General features: G+C 35.2%; 1 protein-coding gene across 7 annotated transcripts; it reads left to right on the top strand.

The window, feature by feature from the left end:
- The first annotated feature begins 1,977 nt into the window (after positions 1–1,977).
- LOC110093562 lies at positions 1,978–12,202 on the top strand. 7 transcript variants are annotated; one of them, XM_028694308.1, is made up of 6 exons: positions 1,978–2,074; positions 2,149–2,214; positions 3,583–3,748; positions 3,943–4,786; positions 10,070–10,287; positions 11,770–12,202. In XM_028694308.1, the coding sequence occupies exons 3-6, from the start codon at positions 3,626–3,628 to the stop codon at positions 11,887–11,889; spliced, it is 1,305 nt and encodes a 434-aa protein (XP_028550141.1). In that variant the 5' UTR covers positions 1,978–2,074; positions 2,149–2,214; positions 3,583–3,625; the 3' UTR covers positions 11,890–12,202. The 7 variants fall into 7 exon arrangements, with proteins under 7 accessions (XP_028550141.1, XP_028550140.1, XP_020674140.1 ...); XM_028694307.1 differs by having other exon boundaries at positions 2,149–2,243; XM_020818481.2 differs by having other exon boundaries at positions 2,149–2,243; positions 3,579–3,748.
- The last annotated feature ends 12,282 nt before the right edge of the window (positions 12,203–24,484 follow it).

Below are 24,484 nucleotides of genomic sequence, written 5' to 3'. Positions count from 1 at the left end.
TCATAAAATTTTTTTGAAGTACATTAAGAAAATATTAGCTTAATAAAATTGTGATTGCTTTTAAAAATTAAAGCAATAAGAAAGTTCTGATACAAACCCTTATTTTGTTGGCATATTCAGGAGAATTTTAAATTTAGGTTTTATTTATGATTGTATTTTTTAAGCTTTTTAAAGTAACTTTTTAGTATAAAAACTTCTCATTCAAAAAATTTTGATGCTAAAAAATTATTTTAAAAGCAGTAAGAAAATTGTCCCAAATAAAAACTTAATTTATAATTTTTTTCAAATAAACTATTCTCAAATTATTCTCAATAATAATTTTGAATTATAAAAAATCAAATAATCTTATCCTCTTTGAATATATTAACTACTAAATATAATAAAAATATGTAAAAGTGTGACACTAATTTACTAAAACCATAGCCAAAATATCTTTAAAAACCTTTAAAATAATAAATCTACATCTTACTAAAAGTCTAGAGGTGGAAATAACATTTTTGTTACTAAAAGTTTTTTTTGATTAATTTCCATGTTGCCATTTATCAATAAATGATCAATAGAATAATCATGCTTGAACAAGTAACTACTTCATGTTTAGAAAAAAATTGGGGTATGTATCATATAGCCTCTTATATCATGATGATACTACATTAAAAATATGTAATATTTAAAATATCATTATGCCTATCTAATTAGCACAAAAAAAATAATTTAATGTGAAAATGATAATTTCATAAATGTAACATGATTTTTTTTTTGTCTTAAATGTGCTAAAATAATATCCATAAAGTATTCAACTTATCATCATTAACTATACTTCAATCTTTTGGGATGAAGCTATGATTCTATATTTTTTATAAAATTAATATAATTTTATTAATAATGTTGTTTACCCATTTCCAATGGTCAACAATCCTCACTTAATGCTTTCCAATTGAACTTTCTTAAGTGGTTGACCAACCAAGTCAAAGCATGAAAAATACTTATTATTGTAGAACAAATAATAAGAAGGTAGAATTGTGAAATCACAATAGTAGTTTTTAGCAAGAAATAATCTGCATCTATGTTAGCAAATCCTAGACACATAGTTGTGGTTGGGTTAAAATGTTTAGAATATCTTCAAGAGCAAAATTAGCCATTTTCATGAACTCCTCTTCTTATTTACATGCCTTTGATCCCTTCAAAGCTTCTCTAATATGATCTCGATGTGCCTTCTCCACATTAATTCTGTCACTTGTAAAGTCCCACAAATTACTTTTTTTGTTCATATACCGATGGTCTTGTCGATGTATTCTTTAGCTGGATCTCACTAGTCACTGATATTTCTCGCGTCTTTGTGCCGGAGGGTTTTGGGATTTTAGGAGAAAATATCATGGGAGAGAAAGATGAGGGTTTGGGTTATTAGGTTAGATTTTAGAGTCATAAGGGAAAATAGGGGAGTTCATGTTTTAGAGCCTTAAGGCAACTTTAGATTATTAGATTTGGAAGAAAATTAAATTAAAAATGAATTAAATTATTATTGTAAATAAATTAATATTAATTATTATTTAATTTAAATATACATTAGCTTCCCATAAAGTAATTCATAGAATGCTTAATTTATTTGTAGCAATTAGAATAGCCACTTGTATTACTTTTTTTAAGTAAAATACACATTTTTTATGTAAATATTTAGATGTAATTGAGGCACTAAAATATTATATAAGTAAATATCAAACTTTAAGTGTTCGCTATATAAATATATTAAAATTATGTATTATTTTTGTATATATTTTTTTAATTTAAAATAAATTTAATAATCTTTAAATCTATTTTAATATAATTCACATTCAATATTCTAATAAAGGTATCTTTCACTTCGTATTCGTAACGGGTGGTCGGTATTGGTAATTTGAATAATTTTTTTTTTTTAATTTTTTATTTTTGTTCATCACGCAAATAATTAGGATATAAATTTATTTACATATATGCACAATTGCGGGCAGAGGCCCCGCTGGCCTTCACCACTGCCGTCCGCCGATAATTTAGCTTTTCCACGCGAACTTTCTTTCTTTGGCGCAGCTTCCTTCTTCCTGTAAGTGATCCATGTCCTCTCAAAGATTCCTTCATCTCTTTTTCATCCGTGGGTTTTCTTGTTTTCGTCAACAGCTCGTTCGGTTTCTCTTTGTTTCTCTTGAGCTCTGGTATTCTCTTGTTGTCCAAGGCCTTGAAGGGGTAATCTCGTTTGGTTTTTGGCTTTCTAGGTATTATGTTGCATGCAGTCTTTAACGTAGTATCGAGTACTTGAGTTCTTTTTGTTTGGACTTTTTTTTTAATGGCAAATTTTCTGTATTTGAATATCGCTTGTTTGATTATGTTCTTTGTCGTTTCTATTCTCTGTGCTTCGTAGTTTCTATTTTCTATTTTTAAATAAGGCCTTTTTCCAGGAATAAAGATGCTAACTTGAACCTAAGGGGATGGATGGACTCCATTCTGATGACAAAATTTATAGCTGGAGATTTTTGGGGCGGGGGTTTTGAAAACTGTAGTTATTCTTCTTTCTTAGAGGAAATTGAAAAAACCGTGACAAGGAGGTTGTTCTATTATGTGCTTAGAAATGATATTGCCAAACGGCTCTAGCAAATATGAAAGTTAATAGGGATATCATACTATCCTAATGTGATAGTTAATAAATCATGAACAACAAGTTCTTTTACTTTTATGAAAAGTAATTTAACATTAAAGTATTATACAATAAAATATTGAATTTTTTTTCCAATGAGTTGTATTATGGATTGTATTGCCCTTTGGTATTGAGAAAGTCATGCTTGAAATCCTCTGTCCCCTCATAACGAAATCAGCAGATATATATTAATTTGATTTAATATTTGATATACCTTTGCTGTGTCCAGTAAATGTTAGACATTGCAAGTTCATATAATTTGAAGTGCTGAAGCATCCTAGTTCAAAACATAGCAAACGCTTATTATTATACCTCATCACTTGCTGTGTTGCTTGTACATTTTAACAAAGTAGGGGATTCTAAGTTGACTGGAAATCTGATCCAAGTCTAATTGAGATCTCAATGCCAACCCAATTAGACCTGATTGTTGATGGGCCTAGGTCAGGGAAACTTTTGGAGTGGTTATAGAGGAGGAAAAGGGAGGGGAGCTGATGGTAGATGGCTGTTCTGGTCATGGAATCAACAATGGTGTCTTCTGTAGTCTCTCTATGTGGTGGAAATGTAGATGGAGGGAAGGTGGGGTTAGTTCAGGCAGGTGGGTTGAAGTTTGTAGAAGGATAAGATGGCAAACAAATAGTGGTGGTTGTGAACTGGAGATCACCAGTGTTAAGTTAATTATATTGAATTGAGTCTTACAATGGTGAACAGAACTCTGGAAATTTAAATTTTTTTATGCATTCATTGTAATTTTTTGGGAAAAATGTTCTTTTATTCTAATTATATCAAATTTGTCATTAATGTTGTGAAGCCTTCTAGTCTATCTATCTTCCTTTTTTTGCTTATTATATGCTAAACGTTTCGTTATTATATTGCATATTATGTATTTTGTATGCAACTAATAACAATTGTGTCAAAGATAGGGGGAAAAAACTTTCATCAGAATAGACTGTAATATTGGACATCATGAAACAAGATAGTGAACCTTCATTGGGAGAATTCATGAAGATTTCACTTGAAGGATTTTCCTGGGCTGAAAATATATGCCAAAGAGTTGAAAATATATGCACAGAGAATAACATGGTTCAGGTTTGTACCATTTGCTATCGGATGCTTCATTTGCAAACTTTTTCTTTGCGTTCTTCAATAACAAGCAATTCTAAAATATATTCTAGTTTAATCCTGAATATTGTGTTTAGTCCTCAAGCGTAACTTTATTTTCAAATAAATATATCTCCTTAAAATTGTTGAACTTTTAGTTGATGACTTGTTGAATTCAACAGAATCCAGGAAAATATGTCAATGCTGTTGGTGAACACTTCAAAAAGGTGATTCATACTGTTGTAAATGACTTATGCGACCAGGCTGATGATGTTTTAGAACTATTTTCTGAAATAACTTCAGGGCATGCTTCCCTGGTTAAGTCTTCTGGAAAAATGGGTGAAGAGCTTATTGGCGATCTTTTACATGAAAAACCCTCTTCTTGTATTTTCGGAGAAGAAACTCCATTGATGGAAACTTTATCTTTGGAACATGATCATGCACCTAAAGTTTTGGGAAATTTGAGCGCAGGGTCTGAAAAGAGTACCTCTGATGGGACAGTTTTTGCTGCAAGTGAGCTGGATGAAGCTTTTTCTTCCACAGTGGATTCACTTTCAAAGCATGGAGATAGTACCATGGTACATGAAAGAGCAAGGGTAGAGATTGACGAGAGCATTTTCCTTGAAAAGTATGCTTGTGATAGGTTTGAAAGAGCTCGTTCTACTGAAGATCTTAGCCAGGCCCAGGTTAGATTGCAAAGTGAACCACAGTTTTCAAACAAAATGGAGGTTTCTACTGGTATGCTTGTGGAAACTCCTATGTTCGGAGCTGAAGGATTGAATTACTCAGCTGAGAATTTCTCTAATGCAGCTGCGCTCGATGTTAATTTTACTCGATCGCTATCGCTTGCTGAAGCAAATTCACCCATGACCCATAAAAGTACTGTAACTGGTGAGCTATCACCATGTTATTCAATTTGTTTTTTGGATTTAGAATCCTTGGAAGCCTCATGTCATTCGGAATCTAATGGAAGTAAACTTACATGGAGAAAAGGACGTAATGAGGGGGAATTCCTGACAAAAAATGGTATAATGGGTTACTAATTGTCTTTGATTGTGTATTCTTTTGCCTATTCTGTACCTATATTTGTTGTTGTTTTCTAATATATCAATTATCTGAATATTATGGGTTTCATCTTTTTTAGTTAATTTTTTATCTGCTATTTCAATTTGTATATGAAATTATTGTTGTGCTTTGAACATTAAAGTTGCTAGTACATTGGCTCTTGTTTAAGCTTTAGCTTCGTTAAGCAGTAATCCTTTGGTGCCTTTGCTACCTAGCTTTCTTTTAATTTTCGTTATAATAAGGGTAGATGTTTTGTCAATAATGTTAAAATAGTAGTCGAGGTTGCGGTTAAGATATCTTCTATCAAGATCATTGTGTATAACCTTCTTATATATCTTCTATCATGATAATTGGATATGCATGATGTCTAAGTTAGACAAATTCTTACTTATTTTCTTTGTCCATCAATTCTATTTCCTCACCAATTCTTTTGGTTGGATTCCATATAATGCATTTATTAATTTATCTAGATTAGAAGATTTTGATAATTGGAAAGAAATACATCAGGTTGTATTGTCTTCTTAGCACAAGGATATATATATGTTTGTATATGAGCAAGAGAAGAGATAATAAAGAAAAAAAGAAATTAAGGAGAATTCTCAATGATGAGGAAATATAAAATTAATAAATAATACATAGTCCTTCTATAAATAGCTAATGCATGTGATAACTTAGGTATGGTAACCCTCATTTGCAAACCCAAGGTGGCATAGAAGATGTTAGCTTAAATTTGGAAATAACAATGACTAAATATGATGTAAACTATGGTTTAATTGCCCACAAGTTATGCGTGTTGCAAGAGGAGTACAACAGATTCGTGAAAGAGATAGTAGCATGAATCAGATGCAAAGAGTTGGTTGTGTGGAAACAATGTCCATGCTCGAGAAAGCACAACGAAACCCCTTGAATTGAGGTAGCAATAAAGAGCATTGGCATACGTATTGATGGAGAGCGTCATTGAAGATTATGCTTGAGGTCAACATGGTGTAGGAAAAGAACATCGGTGCACTCGCTGCTATAGAACAATGTAGATTGCAAATGTGCGTAGGATTGTAGATATATGAGAAATAGAGAATGAGATCAAATGCTTCTATTTTTTATGATAGAGGCTATCTGTAAAATGCTTTTAGAGGTGAGAGAAGTTCCAATGGCTTAAGGCAATGTCCAAAGGACAAGCCATTTGCAATACAGTTGAAGGGCGAAAGTGTTGATGCTCTAAGCCGAGGACTTATGGCAAGAGATGGGGTCAGATGTGGTTCGATTGAGCACATGTTGCTCAGTAATGGATGCAAAGGACATGTGGTACCGGCGAACTTATAACACAAATAGGAGAAGATTTTGATTAGGAGGATAGATTATATAGGGATTGTGTTGTTTAGGGGCTTTGTAGTAGAATTAGAGTTGCTTGTGCGGTTGCGAGAAAATTTGTGATGGCGTATGGGAGTGGCAGTGGGTGTGAGAATGAGGAGAACATATATATAGGTCATGTGATGCTATGTCTCGAGGTACTAAATCTCACATAGTTGAGGCATAAGGTTGTATGATAGGGAACACGAGGGCTTGTGGGGCTTAATGAGTTGAGACACCACCTCGAATAGAAAGTTTCTTTGATACATTGTTCGGAACTTCTTCTCAGATTCAATTTTCCATAGTTTCTAACATCGGTGCCAAAGAAGACCTCTTGTTTATTTAGGTCTTAAATTGGCCTACTTTTTGGTTATGCTAAACATCATTGCCAATTTGTCTTTTATGCTTCTTGCTAAGCTATTATGAACTATTGCCAGGTTTTCCTCGCTTAAGAGAAATTCTGGGATGAGTTGGCTTCTTCTTTGCATCTCCTTTTTATTTGATGCTTCTCTTTGCTCCTATGCGCCAATGTCTTTGAGGCATGCTTCTTTGTCTCCCTTCCTAAACCCTTACCTTACTATTCCTTGATTAAGTTTCTTTTTTACTGACCCCGTAAAATTTGATAACTTCTTACAATCCTGTTTGTTTTTTTTTTTTTTTCGTTCCTCTGTAACCTCATTCCAGTTGAAGTGTCCATATTTGGGTGCCTTTTTAACCCCATACCGTCGGCCACCCACAACCTCCCCCTAAATTCCGGTCACACCTCTCCCATCCACCTCAAGCCACCGGGCCCCCTTCCCTCTCCACCTCAGGCCACCGCCCCCCTCCCCTCTCCACCCAACCCTACGGCTCCTAGCCTCTCTGCCCTCCCATTTCCCCACCGAACTCAAATCCGGCTCCTCCCTAGCCGCTGGCCTACCTAGCCCAAGTCCATGCCACCGGCCCCTCCTTCCCCACAAGCCCTTGTTTCCAAATTCAAATTGCCTCTTAAACATATTTCTAATTTATCCTATCATTAATTTGGAAAGTCTCATTTGAGTTCAAATAGATTTAAAATTCAAACTCTTTCCTATTTAATAAATCTATTTAGGAAGCTCCCCAAATCACTCCCAATCAGAAATTAATGTGGATTTAATTCTAAAAAAAATGTGGATTTAATTCCAAATCACACATTTATTGCAAGTAGACACATTCGTTGAATGTGGACACCCTTCCTCACCCTTCTTTGATCGACCCCCTTATTCCCTCTCTCTTAATTAAGTATCTTCATTAATGCTCTCAGTCAACGCCCTCCCTTCAAGGTGTGCCACCCCACTTATTCCCCAATTAGAGGAGATTCAAATTTCAAAATTATTCCTTTCTTTCCAATTATGAAATATGAAATTAAATTTCAAATTTTAATTTATTTCCCCTCCACCCACCTAAACCAAAATCTGAAACTAAAGTGGCCTCTTCCCCTAGCCTTGGCCGACCACCCCAACCTCCCCTTCCTCCTCTCCTCTTCTCCCGAACTTCATACACCATCCAAGGAAGGAGCTATACACAACCCCAACCTACTCCCCATGAATGGCCAATCCTGAAAGAGAACATGGATTTGTATACGATCATCAAGGACGATTAGATGTGTTGAGATCACCCCTTCTTCAACCTCAACTTAGAGATCGACCATACTATTGATAATTACGTCGACTAGATCCTCTTCACTTTGACGTCAACCATCGACAAGCATCAAACTTCCGGACAGCGACAAGTTCTTTAACATCCACCGACTTCTTCCCCTCTGGCTAAGTTTTCGTTGGGCAATACCGTAGGCATCTTCTATTCTTTAGTGGCGTCATTAAGTTTGCTGAAATTACTCTTCCGCTAAAACAACCCTCAAGAGTGGAGTGAGGGGGAACTCAAGGTGAACTTTCTATTTGTTAACCGGTAGATTTCTGTTACTTGTGCATCTAGCTTTACTATAATTTTGTTGTTATTTTAAATTGCCCTTCTAATCTAGTTTGTGTCCACATACAACGCAACAACAACAACTAAGAAATCCTATAATATAATCTTGTGAAACATTAATTTTAAAATTAGCTAGCTTACAATTCTTTATTAACTTCATGCAATTCATTTTATGTATCACATCAAATAATAATAATAATAATATATAATGAATTTTTTTTATAAAATTTAACCTGAATAAGAAGTCGCATGAAAATGCCTTGTGGCATAAGCCTCATTGATGCCAATAAGGCTTAGTCCTTGAGGCCATCCTTGTGCATCTAAACTTGAGGCAAGCCCTCGAGATGTGCGCCTCAAACAAGTTCTTAAATCATATGATTTAGTACGTCTGACCACTCTATATTTGTTTAACATATTCCTCAAGCATTATTATTTTGGCAATATATGTTGTTGACATCCTTCGCACTAAGAGTCCTATCCTCATGGCTTCATTGATTGATAGAAAGCTCACCTAGTGGTGAAAGGGCTTATTCCGATTCATGTCATCAACTACTTTGAGCGTTTTTCATTAGTTACATGACTAAACTCTGTAAGTTTCCTTCTATCTATTGGTAATCAAGGATTACCAAAATTATAAATGGATAGTTAATAATCTCTATGAGGATATTCTTGATGCCATATATATGGAGCAACCTCGTATGCATGTTACTCAGGGAGGAATAAACTTCGCAGTTTTAAAAAAAAATTATATATGGATTGAAACAATTACTTCATTCTGGCTTGCCAAAGTTTTGGAAGTCTTTATTCAACATTCGTCCTCATACGCTATTATGTCTGTTATATATGTTGTTGACATATTCACACTAAGAGAGATATATCTGGCATCACTGAAATAAGTATTATATGTAGAAGATATTTCCACCATGTCTCAAACACTTCCTCAGCTTTGAGTATGCATATAGCTGTAAGGGTATTTATCTCTCTTCAAGGAAGTGCGTTGTAGACCTTGAAGAAAAGAATCTTCTTGGGTGTAAGCATGCTATTATAATAGAGAAACTCAGCATTTTTCTTAGGATTGTCACTGTTACTTACATATCCTTAGTCATTAGCATATGTAAAACCAAAAAGAAAAACATTTTTGGAAATTGTCTTATGAATTTTGAGATATATCAAGAAATCTCTAGCAAAATGTCTGGTCTATTAGAAACTAAATCATTAGAAAATCAAAGCCTTTTTCGATGCTGACAATGCTTGATCTATTAAAAACCGGAAATCTACTTTAGGATATTGTATTTTTGTGTGTGATAATCTTGCATCTTGGGAAAAAAGAAGCAAATAGATGGTAGCTAGATGGATTGCTAAATTTGAATACCATACCATGGCTCATTCCATTTGTGAAATGATGTGGATCAAAACTTATGATTAAGAATTTAGGTTTTTGGACACATGGCCTATGAACCTTAACTATAATAATCATGGAGCTAATATATTGAAGAACAATTGTCAAAGCTCTGGGAGCTCTTCTTTTTTTCAATCTTTGCTGGAAATTTTGATATACTTCAACCTTTGAGAGAGTAATATTATGGGAAAATAAGAAGATTGGAATTTGCTATCTTTGAAAAGAAATATATTAGTAAAGATTTTTTTTTTTCTTCTTAATTGAGGATATCTTTTCTTTGGAAAGCATCATATTAGGATATACACTTTTTTTAATCCCCTTAATTGAGGATTTTTTTTTTTGTTTCTTGTATTCCTATATGTAGAAACCAAGTTCTCTAAATAATGCATATGAATTTTCTGTGTTACCAATATCCACGATACTATGACTGTCTCGATGTATTTATTAATACATATGTCATACTTCCTGCAATACCTCAACTATATCGTATGCAGTTGACTCTGTTGTTATCTTTTTCTTCCTTTTACATTAGCTGACTACTAGGCTTTCAGCTGCAGATTTCCAAGAAAATTTAAATATAATTAGCAGGGAAGAGTTTGGCAACTCTTCCATTTTCAATCTGAAGAACGAAGACTTAAACGACTTTGAGGATGTAAAACTTGAAGATGATTTTGAAGCAGTAAAGGTTGAGAATGACTGGGATGAGATGGTAATGGCTGAAATTGCCTTGATTTCATCTCAAGTGGCAAAAAAAGAGTCATCCAAGGTAGTATATTTTTTATATTTCAGTGTTTATAAATATTAATTTTAGTTTTATCATCCATAGCCATTTCTCTATAGTGCTAGATGCAATATCTGTCAAATTGATTGAGATGTATTGGAAAACATGAATTATGTATTTTAGCATCAGTAGGATGAGTAGAAGCATTTCTTCATGAAGGGCATGCACAGTATTTATCTTATCTAATACCGTACACAGTTTCATGCAATTTTTTTTTCTTTTTTGTTGTTTATACTTTTTTTAAGATTTCTTTACATGCTTAAGCTTATATTGCAGCATAATCCATTTTCATCACTAATTTTGTTATCAGCTTCACTATTAATTATGTAAGTTAACTGAACACTATCTTGGATTTAAATATGGATCGTGATAGGGAATACTTGTAAATCTCATGTATTTCCATCAATAGAGACAAAATCAGCAAATAAACTCACAAATCTGATGGGGAATCACATCAAAAATATATTAATTTTGGTAATTCCCTCATCCTACTTAAAGCATACAATTAATTAATCAAGTCAAAATTATTACAGAGCCCTTGCCGCCCCCTCCTTTCCCTCCAAGGAGTTTGAATTTGAATTCTTAGTGGACCCCACTCCTCTCTCTCTCTTTACCGCCGCCCCTCCTGGAATAAACAAAAACCGGTCCACTAGGGACCGGTCTAACAGATCGCTTTATTAGAAAACCCATGCATTGTATTTTTTTTATAATTTATTTCACTTTACCTACGTTTGAATTTATTTTCATGCCACACAGATATGAATATCAGAATAATATTTGGATAGGTTTAATCAAAAGCTTTGATGTTTTTTGAGGGGATGCTGACTCGTGTGTGTTTTTACCATGAAGTTTTGTTTGCCCACAATTTTCAGCTTGACAATGTACAAATTAGGATTAGCAAGGTGTTAGCCAATTTGATTAGCAAATAGTGAAAGCGTATTTGAGCTAAATTTCAAATGAAGGCCTCTATGAAGCTCTTCCTGGATTTGAAATTAAAGGAGTGGATTTGTGCTAGGCTTTGGTATTAATATGATTTTATGAAAGCCGCCTTATTAAACATGTAAATACTGTTGTCTCTATTAGCATAGTCAAAATTTGACTTATTCGTGGATTACCTTATAATTTTTGAACTTGTATTGATGTCTCTACCATAATAATATTTTGATGGAATGCCTAAGTTGAGTGGTTATTGATTACACTGTTCTTGAACTCTTTTCTTTTTCTCCCCACCATTTGTCTGAAAACATAAGGCAATACTTATGATATCACTACAAGAAATTCAGGTATTACCGGCGGCTATTACCGGCGGTCCTATAGCCACCGGTAATACTGGTGGTTTAGCCGACGGTTTGACCGCCGGTTTTAACCGGCGGTTTAACCGGCGGTGTTTAATAAACCGCCGCCGAAATATATTTCTCCCCACCATTTTGTCTGAAAACATGAACCAATTATTTTGCTCTTCTATATCAGAAAAAACTGAAGAAAATGCTTACTTCAAGATGGCGAGCATCTAGGGGAAGGCAGCTGGTGACTCATCAAGCTGATCAGCATTCAAAGACATCCTTAGACTCTGATTGGGAACTATTGTAAAGAGTCTGATAGACTCTTTACATACAAATAATTTGCCACAGAACCTGATCATCTCTTTTCAAGCTAAGGTTAGTCTATCTTTATTTCCCACTGTATTGTGTATTTGGCTGAACTTTGTAGATTAGTCGGCGCCTATTCATGGCCTCCTAACTTGGTTTATCTTCTGTTAAGTATAAGGAGGTACGAGTTTAATGTTATAAAAAATTAAAGAACACAAAGTATTCTTGCTGATGTTAATTTTTAATCAGCATAATTCAATATTTTACTGGACTTATCATTTTATATCTTCAAAAAACTATTGCTTCTCTTCATATATAGAAGTGGTTGTGGTTTTGTTCACTACAGTTTATGGTTGTGATAGAAATGCTAAATAATTCACTTAGTATAGATTAATGTTTTGTGCAGAATTTAAAATGGAGAATGAAAATTCATAAATTAGAGTTCAAATAGTATTTGGACGATTGAGATGATTGCTTCCTATGATTTGCTAACTGTATAAAAATAATAGGAGACTCACATTTACCTTCAATTATTTAGCAGAAAAAATAATAGTAAAAAGCATTTCTTCCTTATTGTGGTTACATTTTCATGTTTAGAAAGCTTATTCTGAGTCAAAAAATGGATTAAGAGAGAGAGTTTATATCAGTTCCTTTCCTGATCTCTATATTATTGGGGTACTTTGCTTGGAGTAATTTATTCTTTTATATACTGGGATAACAAAGTAGATCGACGGAACCTCGACCCCTTGGATTACAAAAGTTAGGCTCAACTAAAAGCTAGAGGGGAATTGCACCAACAACTAGATTGTAAAAGATTGAGGTTTCGTTTGGGACAATTTTGTTACTGCGTTCTAAAGTAGTTTTCTAGTACACAAATTTTTAATACTAAAAAGCTGCCTTAGAAAGCAGTAATAAAATTGTCATAAACGAAGCCTAAAGATCGTTTGTCATGCTCCTTTGGCGCTTTGCCGAGGAACTGCACCAATGACTAGATTCTGAAGTATTGAAGGCCGCTCGTCCATCCCCATTGGCATTTCAATGCAAGTAAACTGAGTAGATGAATTAAATCATAAAGAGAACTGTAGTTATAAAATAGAAGTTTAATTGATTGCAATGGGGGAAGATTGAGAGCAGCCTGAAATTAATTAAAATTAATTTTAATTGCCTGTTTAGCTTGATTCTGCTAAGAAGCTTTTGATCCAGACAAGGTATCAGACTGTACATAAACTGTGATTAATTACAGTAAAGTTAGCTTTTATTACAAAGGGAACATGCGACAAAATTAATAAGGGAAAGGAGGAAAACGCTTTGGAAGGAAAATTTCTTCAATAAGAATAATCAACGAAGTACACTTACATTTGAAAAAATCAGTATTCTATTAGAATTTATGGCAATTATGTAAGCATAACACTAGGAATTTTTTAATATAACTGTATAAAATTATTGAATCCAATCATTTAAATTACATCATGCAGCTTTTACTTACCTGAGTTTTATTGGCTGAACATAACATTATTCTAAGATTGATAAAAGTTCTAACATTCCCCTTTTTTAAATTTTTATGGAGTTCTAAGTTTTTTGGATTCATGTCATGTGGCTTCTCGCTCTTAGAGATAAAATGTGAAACATGTGTATACGTGAAAAGGTTGAAATAGCTGTAGTGACAAATAAGATTAGAGGGAGTCGTCTTAGATGATTTTGTCACAAAACGTCAGACTTTTGATGACCCTGTTAGGAGAGTAGATGTATTAAATTTGACCTATATTACGAAAAGTAAAGGTTTTTGTAAAAAGACTTAGAAAGTATTAAAAATGACATTTTTTATTAGATTTAAATGAGAATTAGACTCATAACATGACACAATGAAGAAAAAGAAATCATGTAGCCGATCCCATATAGTGGGATAAAGACTTCTTGTTGTTGTTGGAGTTCTAAGTTTTTTTAAACCAGCTTAAAACTCTAAATCAAATGTGTGGGCTCCGAAAATTCGGCCCCGGCCTCCATTCGCTGCGCGATTTCTTTTTTTATCTGAGCGAGGGAGTTTATTTTAGCGGTGACGACGTGCGATCGTCGTGCAGATGTCGGGCAGGTACGCGAAATGATTTTTTTTTTTTTTGTTTTCTTTAAACTGCCGTATACAGGTCAACAAAATGTTACTATTTTTTGTTATTGCCAAGTCTGAGAAGCTTAACTATAATTTTTTTCCCCTTCTGATTAGGCTTAAGCCTGAAGGTAAGCATCCCAAAAGGAGGTTCAAGTTGGCTTAACAAGCATTTTCTTTCTTTCTTTGCGTCAATTTTCGTCGCTCGCTCATGACTAATTCACACAATAACATGCATGCTAATAGGATCATCCTTCATCCAAATCTATATCATAATGTCTTCTTGTCTTCCTTCATGTCTTATTAATGTTACATTTGTAACTTATGCGCAATCATCATTAATGCTGCAATTAGAGTCGCAACCACAATTACTAACAATGTCATGATAATCCAATCGTTGGTTATTTTTAAATAATTTTATTTCTTAATTACCCAAATTTTACTACATATAGCTTCCAACCATCTTTATGAATGATGTTAAGAGATCAAAAAGATCCCTCATAATGGTCCTTAAAATGTAAAAAAAAAGAAGTAATATCATATGCTATTATGTAAATGGATTCATTAAAGCATATGAAATAAATTAAATTATAACTCAAACCACGTCTGATTATTAGGTATGGAGTGCGGACGGGGAGAACCGTCCGCACAAGCCTTATTCCACGCTAGGTACCGACACTCGGTACCGTTGGGTACCGCAAGGTACCCATATTTGTGCGGACGGTGCACACTCCGCACCTAATAATTTTTCATGTAGAAGTACGATAATGATGCATCAAGACACCCTTCTGTCCTTAACCAACACTCTAATTACTACATGATCAAGAATGCTATAAAAGAGATTAAAGTTATCAAGTACTTATTGTTATATTAGTTAATAAATTAGTTGAAACTCCTAATTGTAGACTAAGTAATCAACTTTTAAGGATAATTTTATTAATTTGTCAACTTTTTTGACATTCACCTCCACTAGGTGTAAAAAAGTTTTGCTATCTCCATGACTTGAAGAATCAATCTATCTCCCTTCTTTATCTTCTAATTCTCATCCACCATCATGTTCTCTATCCAATTCTTTTTAAGCCTTCACTAAATAATATGTAATCTCTATTGATTTGTTGTTTCCAATATTCTTAATCTTTATAATAATTATAAATACAATATGAAGATTCTCTAAGCTAATGATATAAGATGTAAAGGCGACGAGTAAGGTCTAGGGTAGGGCGGCGAATGTCGGTGGAGGAGATGGTGTGGTGGGTGGGGGAATGAAGGTGAGGCGGCGGTTAGTCGGCGGTGTAGCGGATGGGGTGAAAGGTTGGGGATGTGTGGAGAGAGAGAGAGAGAGAGAGAGGTTGAAATGTATTTGGGCTGGGAGATGTTCTAAGATAGGGGAGTTGGAGTTGAGAGAGAGAGAGGATAAGAAGAGCCATAAGAAAGCTATCCCAAATGAAGTTTGTAATTGTTTGGGACAGTTTTATTATTGCTCTCTAATGCAGCTTATTTATATAAAAAATTTTAATTCTAGAAATATTTGCACTAAAAAGTCATTTTAGAAAGAAATAAGAAAGTTATCTCATATGAGAAAAATTATTCTTTGCGATCATCGAACAGTCCAGAGGAGAATTAGAACACGTCATGTCATTCTATACCGAGCAGTACATAGCAAAAAAATGACTTCGGTACCGAGCTGTGACTGCACATAATAATTTACATGAAGCCTTAATTTTTAAAGCATAAATCAGTGAAGGGTTGGAATTTCAGCAGATTTGTTTGGTTAAAAAAATGATATAAAACAAAACTGTTTGACAAAATCCCTATGACTCTCATATTAGGGAGGACATTAAAATTCTTGAGTTTGTGTCAAGATTAATGTAGCTCTAATATATATATATATACAAGTGCTAAGTTCTCATCTTTGAGTAATATTATTGATCATCCAAAATAAATCATAAATGTTAAGAAATATCTTATGTATCTCATAATTTACAGGTTTATTATCTTAGCTTCGATTATGTCAATTGCTACTAGTACAATATAAATAAGATTTAATTTTTTGCAATGAAAATTGTGAATCATCGATTGCATAGTAAAATGAGTAATGATTGGCTCTATGATTGGAACAATTATTACGTCCTCCGACCGAATGAGAGAAACATTCGGTTCGTAGGTAAAAATCCCGCAGTACCGAGGTGTATTGAGTTTTTCAAAAACTCGGTGCTTTTTTTTTCAATATGAACTTATTTATTTATTAAAAAATGTTTTGTTTTTCTTAATGCTTGGACAATAAATTCCTGTTGAATAGGCATGGATTGTGGCTTAATTAAAGGCATGACTTGTGGGCCCACTAAAAACAAGTGGAAACGTGCTTCACAATTCTTCATGGTGCGCTCCTTTGTGGTCCTCAAATTTTAAAAATTATTAAATATATTTTAAGATTAATATTATATGTAAGAATTTTTATTATATTAATCTCAAAATAGTTTCAAAACTATTATGATATAAATTATTTGAGAATATAATGAAATTTTTTTAATACAAGTGTAAAAAATATCAAATTATGTGACTTACACTTGACTGTTTAGTATTATTATTATTATTATTATTATTTTATAGACTACCATATTATTCAAGAAAAAAAGAAACAAGTGCAACACAATCAAAGGGCTCGCTAATGCTCCCAAGAGCAACACAAGAGGAGGGAGAATCCTAATGAGCCAAAAAATCAAGCCACACAACAAAGCGTGAGCCAAACTACAAACTAAACATATGAAAAGAACCGGACTCATGAGGCAACGCATGCCCAACCCAAGCCAAGCAGGGGCCCTCCATTGGACGCAGCAAACCAAGACCAAGTCACAATACGCCAAACCGCAAAAGGACCACCAAAGTTGCCAACAAGCGAGGCCCAAGTGGCAATGAATCCTCATCATCATTGCCTAGAAAAAACCAGCAGCCATTAGAAAACCATCGGCAAAGCAGACCTGAAGCAATATGAAAGAGCACCATTGGAAAGAAGAAGAGACAACAACAATTAACTTCTTCTAATATTTACATTTTTTCGCTTACTTTTATTAACAGGAAGACTAACCTCAACAATTTGGAGAATACTCAAATCAAAATATGAAGCATTCTCATCAAACTCCTCCCGAGCAGTTGAAGAACGATCATCATCCAACCAATCACCATGCATGACCTCAAAATTCCTCGCATAATAAGTTAGGTGATCTTACAAAGTATCATTAGAGAGAACATAAATGGGAACATCAACCATTCCCGAATTCCTGCCATATCATCACCTTTAAGAACTAAAGCACTAACACCCTCACAACAAATAGGATTTGAAATCCCATAACAGAAGTATCACATTCACGATCTGTAGGGTCCAAAGGAACATAATCATCAGAATACTCAGTTTCACCATTACTAATATGAACATTAGGATCATTGGGATACAATAGGACTAGTTACCAAATTAAGTAAGCAAGGGGTAGTGCAGGTAGGCGCAACCGACTGAAGCACAACAACCGGAGCAACCAAAGCATCCATAGGAGCATCAACAACCTCCCTACCAGATACAACACCGTCAACCACGGGGCTTTGCGCCAGGTTAAAAATCTCCTCATTACTCAAGTTAACTCCACAACATTAGGAACTATCAAGCCAACCTTATTCGCAGCAAGAGAGGAACAACCAAAATCTGCAGACAACCCCACATCCACAAGAGCAAAAGTTCAGTTGAAAATATCAGAAACCACCTTTTCAATCTCACCAACAGGATGGGCCAAAGGTTCCAAAATCGAACCAATCACAGGGGCGGGGACAGCAGCAAGAAGAGGATGCAATACACTACACTCAACTTTCAAATGACCCAAAGCTTTACAATGAACACAATAGAAGGGGAAAACTTCCATTTCCATAAATTGGACATAACCCATAGTTTTGGAAACAAGCCAAACCTGATCCAGATACCACTATGTAACATCTAGCTGAACAAGGACACGAGCAACTGCGGGTATAATTCCATTGGTTGTAGCGCTATCAGTCCTTAATGGCTGACCAAAAATGAACCCTAACCCTTGAAGAATATGGGTAGAGAATAGATGAGGGCGAAGGTTAAGGAAAGAAATTGAAATCGGAATGATAGGGGATTCCACATTAACGTCAAAATGCGGAGACCATTTAAATAACTTCATGTAATAGTTTTTAACAAAATAGGAACGGTGAGGGAAAGCCCGATAGTAATCTAAATCGTTCTTAAGCTTGATCAAAACATTCTTATTATTGAGAACAATGATAGAGAACTCACCATTAAGCTTAAGTTGGAAAAAAAAAATTCGTATAGCTTCAAGAGACGAAAGATGGCCAAGAAATTTCTCGACAAAAGAAAACTCAAAAGGCACAGCAAAGGCATTCACTTCTTTATCAGAAATCAACAAAGCAGGAAGATCGTGACAAGATGAAACTTTCAAAGCTAGAAAACTCGATGACGAGGAGGTCCTGGACAAAACTTCCCAAAATAAACGAGATTGTGGAACCCCATCCAAAAAATCGGGGTCAAGCAATCAATTACCAACCATAGAAAAGTAGAAGAAGAAAACAAACCGAAAGAAAAGGGCTCCTAATCGATGGAAGTGCCGGAGAGGCTGTTAGGGCAAAGCCCTACCAGAACGGGCGAAGCATCGAGGAGGGCGAAGCATTCCGTGATATGGGTTGGAGCTGGATTATCACGCTGAGGAAGGGGGTGATTAGGGCGAAGCCCTAGCGGCACGGGGGTTTCGTGGCACGGAAACACTTTCTTGAGGGTAGTAGGCAGAGTGATTGTTAAAAATAAGATGTAATAATGATTATTATTATTATTATTATTATTATTATTATTATTATTATTATTATTATTATTAATTATTATTGAATGTGAATCAAATATATATTTATAGGATAAAACATTAATATGAACAAGAAAAAAAGTGACAATTAATTAGTATTTTGGTTTTTTCATGACCTTGATTGAGAGATTAATTGTCAAATAAATATCATGGGAAAGAAAAAAATATGTGAGGCTTGACCCAGTTTAAATAATTCACTTTGTACTTGATCAATTTACAAAAAGTCCAGTCTTCCTACAATTGAAGCATATAGGATTATGAAGTTCAAAGCACTTTCTTGATCTGTTGTATTTGTAGTAGAGATTATGGAGAAGTGTTTGAGGCCAGGATGATGATGACAATTAAATGATGTTAACAATAAAATGACGGATGAATTGTGGTATTCAGAGGGTGGCTTATATCGAATGACGATAGTTGGATGATGTGGTTGAGCAATAGTGGTCAGATAATAATGAATTGTGGTTGTCGAACAATGATAGTCATACAATGGTGGTCAATGACGATCGTTGGGTTGCAATGTTCTAACCATGGTAGTGAGATGATGAGGACAATGACAGGTGGTGATCATGTGTGTTAAAAGTTTGGTAAAGCTCTAGAGTTTTTTAGATATCTTAGCTCCATCAAATCTCAAATCTACGTCCCCCTCATGTGGAGAATGATACTCTATGTATAGTTTTTTATAGTTATATTTTAATAAATTCAATAAAAATTTCATGACATTACATTGAATGTCCTATATTAAATGATTTGATCATGAAAGTATTTAAGTACCTTAAAAACCATATAAATAAACAACCTTGTGCTCGATCTCGATCATTGATTTTTTTCATTTGAATTTTCAATAAACAAGAAGTTTGTGGCATTAAAGTTAGGATGGTTATGAATTTGATTCTGATAATTTTTAAATCATGATTTATGTTTATCAAGAAATTATTTTAAGACATCAATTTTAAATGGAAATAGTGCATTTCTATGATCATTCATTTGATCATACTTCCATATATAATAACCAAGTAAAATATCAATAATTTAGTTTGATATATTGGTTATTACTAAAATTTTGGATGATTTAAATGTAAAAATCTTTAAACTTTTTAAATATTTTTTTATCTACAACAGTAAAAAATTATTTCATGAGTCATTATAAATTCAAATCACAAATCATCTTCGCCAGAATAGATATAGTTTAGTGCTTTAATCATTCTTTTTCTTTTTTTTCATAAAATAATTTATATGACTTTTAATCTAAAAATTAAATAATTAAAATAATTACCTAAATATATTTTAATATTTTGTATACCACTTAAAAAGCTTTAAAAAAAATCAATTTTCCAATTCATCTTCTACTAATAGAGAAGGAAAAGGGGGAATTGAGGGAAAAAGAGAGTGAAACAAGCAATATTATCACTTGATGAAGAATCTAATAAACTCATCAACAATTACAATAATGGTGATGATAGTTTAATCAATTAGAAGTTTATGGCATTACAGTTTGGATGGTTTGGAATTTAATTCTGATAATTTTTAAATCAAGATTTATGCTTATCAAGAAAATTTTTGAAGACATCAATGTCAAATGGAAAAAGTGCATTTTTTATGATCATTCATTTGATCATACTTCCATATATAATAAGCATGTAAAATATCAATAATCTAGTTTGAAATATTGTTATTAGTAAAATTTTGGAGGATTTAAATGTGAAAATCTTTAAATTTTTTAAAGATTGTTTTTGATGTACAACAGTCAAAAATTATTTCAGGAGTCATTATAAGTTCAAATAATAATATGTCTTTGTCGGAATAGACATAGTTTAGTTCTTTAATTTTTTTTTTCATAATTTTTTGGATTTGGAGAAATTCCTTTAGAAATTATCACTTCTTGGTACAAGTGAGAGTTTTGAGACCATTAAGTGCCCGTTTTGCAAACCGATTTTCCTAGAGGTTTTGGACATGCATAGTTAATTTGTGAATATTTTTTTTGTAAGTTTTGAATTCCTAATTTGAAGATATAAAATAATTTATATGAATTTTAAGATAAAAATTAAATAATTAAAATAATTTCCTAAATATCTTTTAATATTTTATTATAAAATAGTATTTCACTTAAAGAGCATTTAAAAAAAATCAATTTTCCAATTCATCTTCGACTAATAGAGAAGAAAAAGGGGGAATTGAGGGAAAATAGAGGAGAGAAAATAGAAATTCGATTTTGGGCGGCTTCAAGTCATTTTTATCCGTCGGCCTGGTCTGTTAACTTGTTTACCTCGACGTAGTTCATAATACGTCTATCTAAATTTTCAAAAATACATTGTTTTTATCTATTTTTTTATTAAAATTTTATTTCTGTAAGTGAAAAATGCGGATAAATTTGCATTGGAAAAACCTTTATTGCGGGCTAGAATATACGCGGTGATAGAGTTAGAATACTACGTCTTAGTGTTGCACGAATATCCAGCTCACACACAGAAAACACAAGATTTTTACGTGGAAAGCTCTGAAAAAGGGAAAAACCACGGGGCCTAGCCCAGTTGAAAATGATTCCACTAAAATTTGAGTCAGTTACAATGGGCTGACTCATCTCTGAGGGTGATCAGATTACAAGTAATAATGGTACGATAGAAATCCGGGTGTTAGGTGATGGTCTGACAGAGCTTCGGACCTCAGATGATGGCCTGGCGAAGGTGAGGGCCTCATGTGGTGGTCCGGCGAAGGTGAGGGCCTCCGGCGGTAGTTCGATGAGACTGCGGCGGTGATCTGGCAAGATTCCGGTGGTGGACCGGCGGTGGTCCGGCGAAACTCCGGCGGTGGTCGAGGAGGAGCTTCTTCCTTCTCTTTCTTCTTTCTTCTCTTCTTTTCTCTCTTGCTTGGGTCCCCTTTTCAAGAGAAATGAGGGGTCTATTTATAGATTTCTAGAGTGGCATGGCCGTAAATAGGTGAGAGATCAAGGGTAAATGGGGAGTGATTGGATGGAAGGCTGGTACTGAATCCCTTGAACATAGACAGTTCGTCTGGCATTTGGAGGCCTTAATGATTTTGGAATTTAGTGATCTTAGGCTCGTTGGATTTGTCTCGTCGAGCTACTCGATTCGATTATAAGCTTGTCATATTTGGAAACCATTTGGTAACTCAAACAGTGGTACGAATCTTCCAATAGCACTTCGGGTCCTTGATTTGGACTCATTTGGGCTCGGATTGAGTCGAATTTGGTGTCGATGGGTTTGTATTTCCGAGATGCTCAGTTTGACTATAGGTTTACTAAAATCGGAGTTCATGTGATCCTGAATTTAATTTTTGAAGTTTTCGGCTTGCTTTTGCCTCGAGATTAGTGCCCGATCAAGATAATTTTTTGACGACATATCAGTTGCCTCCCTATTTTAGGACGTTGAAGCTCCAAAAGTTTGAAAATACTTGTTTCGACATTTTGCATTGGCCGAATAGCAAAAAATTGCATTTCAAAAATTAAAATCTTGCTCAAACTCATGCATAGAGGCCCCGTTGAGCTCTGAAAGTGGCGAAATTGAGTCTGGAACATGGAAAAACATGTTTGGACACCCTAAAAAACGTCGAAATTGGATTGTCCGGGCCAAAAATCGGGCCCGGACAAGCTTAGGCGGCCGAACCGGCCGACCGCGACGGTGGCGGCCCCCATTCCGCTTGCGACCAGCGCGCGGGTTGAAGGCAGCAGGTTGACAGCTGCAGTTTTTTTTTTTTTTTGAACCAACATATAGGCGGTTTTGGCCCAAACAGCCCAACCGCTTGGGCAGTTTTGAAAAACCGCCCGAAAATTTTTTTTTTCAAGAGAGAATGATTTTTTTTTTCCATAACTCCCCTAACTTCCCTCCTACGACTATAAACCCCCCCCCCCTGGGGTATGAAAATTCACACTTTCTCCTCTCCCTCTATTCTTACAATTGAGGCTTTCCCTTGGTCCTCCAAGGCCTCTCTCTTTGCAAGGAAGTCTGGAGATCCCCCCCTCCCTCTATTCTTACAATTAAGGCTTTTCCTTGGTCCTCCAAGGCCCCTCTCTTTGAAAGGAAGTCCGGAGATCCCCCCTATATCTCCCTCTATTCTTACAATTGAGGCTTTCCCTTGGTCCTCCAAGGCCCCTCTCTTTGCAAGGAAGTCTGGAGATCCCCCCTCCCTCTACTCTTACAATTGAGGCTTTTCCTTGGTCCTCCAAGTCCCCTCTCTTTAAAAGGAAGTCCGGAGATCCCCCCTCTATCTCAAGTTCGGAGATCCCCCCTCTATCTCCCTCTATTCTTACAATTGAGGCTTTCCCTTGGTCCTCCAAGGCCCCTCTCTTTGCAAGGAAGTCTGGAGATCCCCCCTCCCTCTATTCTTACAATTGAGTCTTTTCCTTAGTCCTCCAAGGCCTCTCTCTTTGAAAAGAAGTCCGGAGATCCCCCTATCTCTATCTATTCTTACAATTGAGGCTTTCCCTTGGTCCTCCAAGGCCCCTCTCTTTGCAAGGAAGTCTGGAGATCCCCCTTATTTCCCCCAATACCCTTAGGAGAAATGTCAAGTGATCGCCTTCCACCAAGAGATCCTGTGATCCGAGGAGACCCTATCGCATCGTATGACAACGAGCAGAGGCCAAATAACGAAGTGAGGGTAAATGAGATAGCGTCGACTGTTACAAGTGACTTCTTGATTCTTTTTTGCAAAAATTTCCACATCCCGAATAATGTGAAGACGATTGTCCCAAAGAGGTCTGATCGGGCTAGCCTTCCTCCTCCTTGGTACTTGACCGTTCTGAGACCTACTTGTGAGTGGGGTTACGCTTTCCATCTCCTGCCGAGTTGATCAAAGTTTTATGACGATGTGGGGTAAACCCATCCCAATTTTCATTCAAAGCGATGTCGGTGACTGTGGGGTTGATTGCACGTTTTAGGGATCGAGGAGCTACTCTAACGCCTGATCACCTTTAACGGATGGGTCGATTTACTAGTGACACAATTGGGCATGTAACCTTTAGATCCAAATGGTTGGATGTGCGTACCCATGATCCTTCAAAGAATTAGGCCAGAACATTTTTCTTTTGTGGAAAAATAATTTGGGCCTAATAGAGAAGTGGGGGAAGATAAAGGATGTGTCATCCCCTCTGCATGTCGGAGAAGAAGACATAATGAGGATCCTGAAGATTCCTGACATTGAACATCTTTTATTCGAGGTTCGTCACATAAGTATAAATACAGAGGAAGAGTTCTTGTTCAAGGTTGGGCTGTCGCTCCATGCTAGAAGGTCTGATGCAAGGATGTTGAAGCCGACTTCCAAGGTTCCCGAGCCCCCTGCCCCAGCTTTAAAGGTGGCTCCTAAACGACTTGTAAGAGGTGAAGATCCCCAGGTTTTGAAAAAGAAGAGGTTGGAGGGGACTGCGACAAATGCCGACAATGCTCTACCTAGCTCTTCCCCAGCCAAGTTCCACATCGCTGAGGATGTCTTGAACCATCAATGTATCAGACGTCGCAAAACAGACGATGTATATAGTGAGTAATATATTCCCAATACTTTTTCTCTTTTTCTTCTGGGGTGGAATCTAACACATTTTTTTTATTTCATTTTTCACACCTTGGAATTGAGCTCACCAACGCATTGAATGAATGAAATATTGAATT

This window comes from Dendrobium catenatum, unplaced genomic scaffold (assembly GCF_001605985.2).
Source record: "Dendrobium catenatum unplaced genomic scaffold, ASM160598v2 fragScaff_scaffold_450, whole genome shotgun sequence".
Lineage (NCBI taxonomy): Eukaryota > Viridiplantae > Streptophyta > Magnoliopsida > Asparagales > Orchidaceae > Dendrobium > Dendrobium catenatum.
The sequence above is the reverse complement of the archived record's forward strand: the minus strand, read 5'-3'. Positions and strand labels throughout refer to the sequence as shown.

Excerpts from the sequence above, each read along its gene's own strand:
- LOC110093562 (XM_020818479.2), top strand. The coding sequence starts at position 3,626 with ATGAAACAAGATAGTGAACCTTCATTGGGAGAATTCATGAAGATTTCA. Across the intron at positions 4,787-10,069 it reads GGAATTCCTGACAAAAAATG|CTGCAGATTTCCAAGAAAAT; the intron begins GTATAATGGGTT and ends CTAGGCTTTCAG. Across the intron at positions 10,288-11,769 it reads AAAAAGAGTCATCCAAGGTA|AAAAAACTGAAGAAAATGCT; the intron begins GTATATTTTTTA and ends CTTCTATATCAG.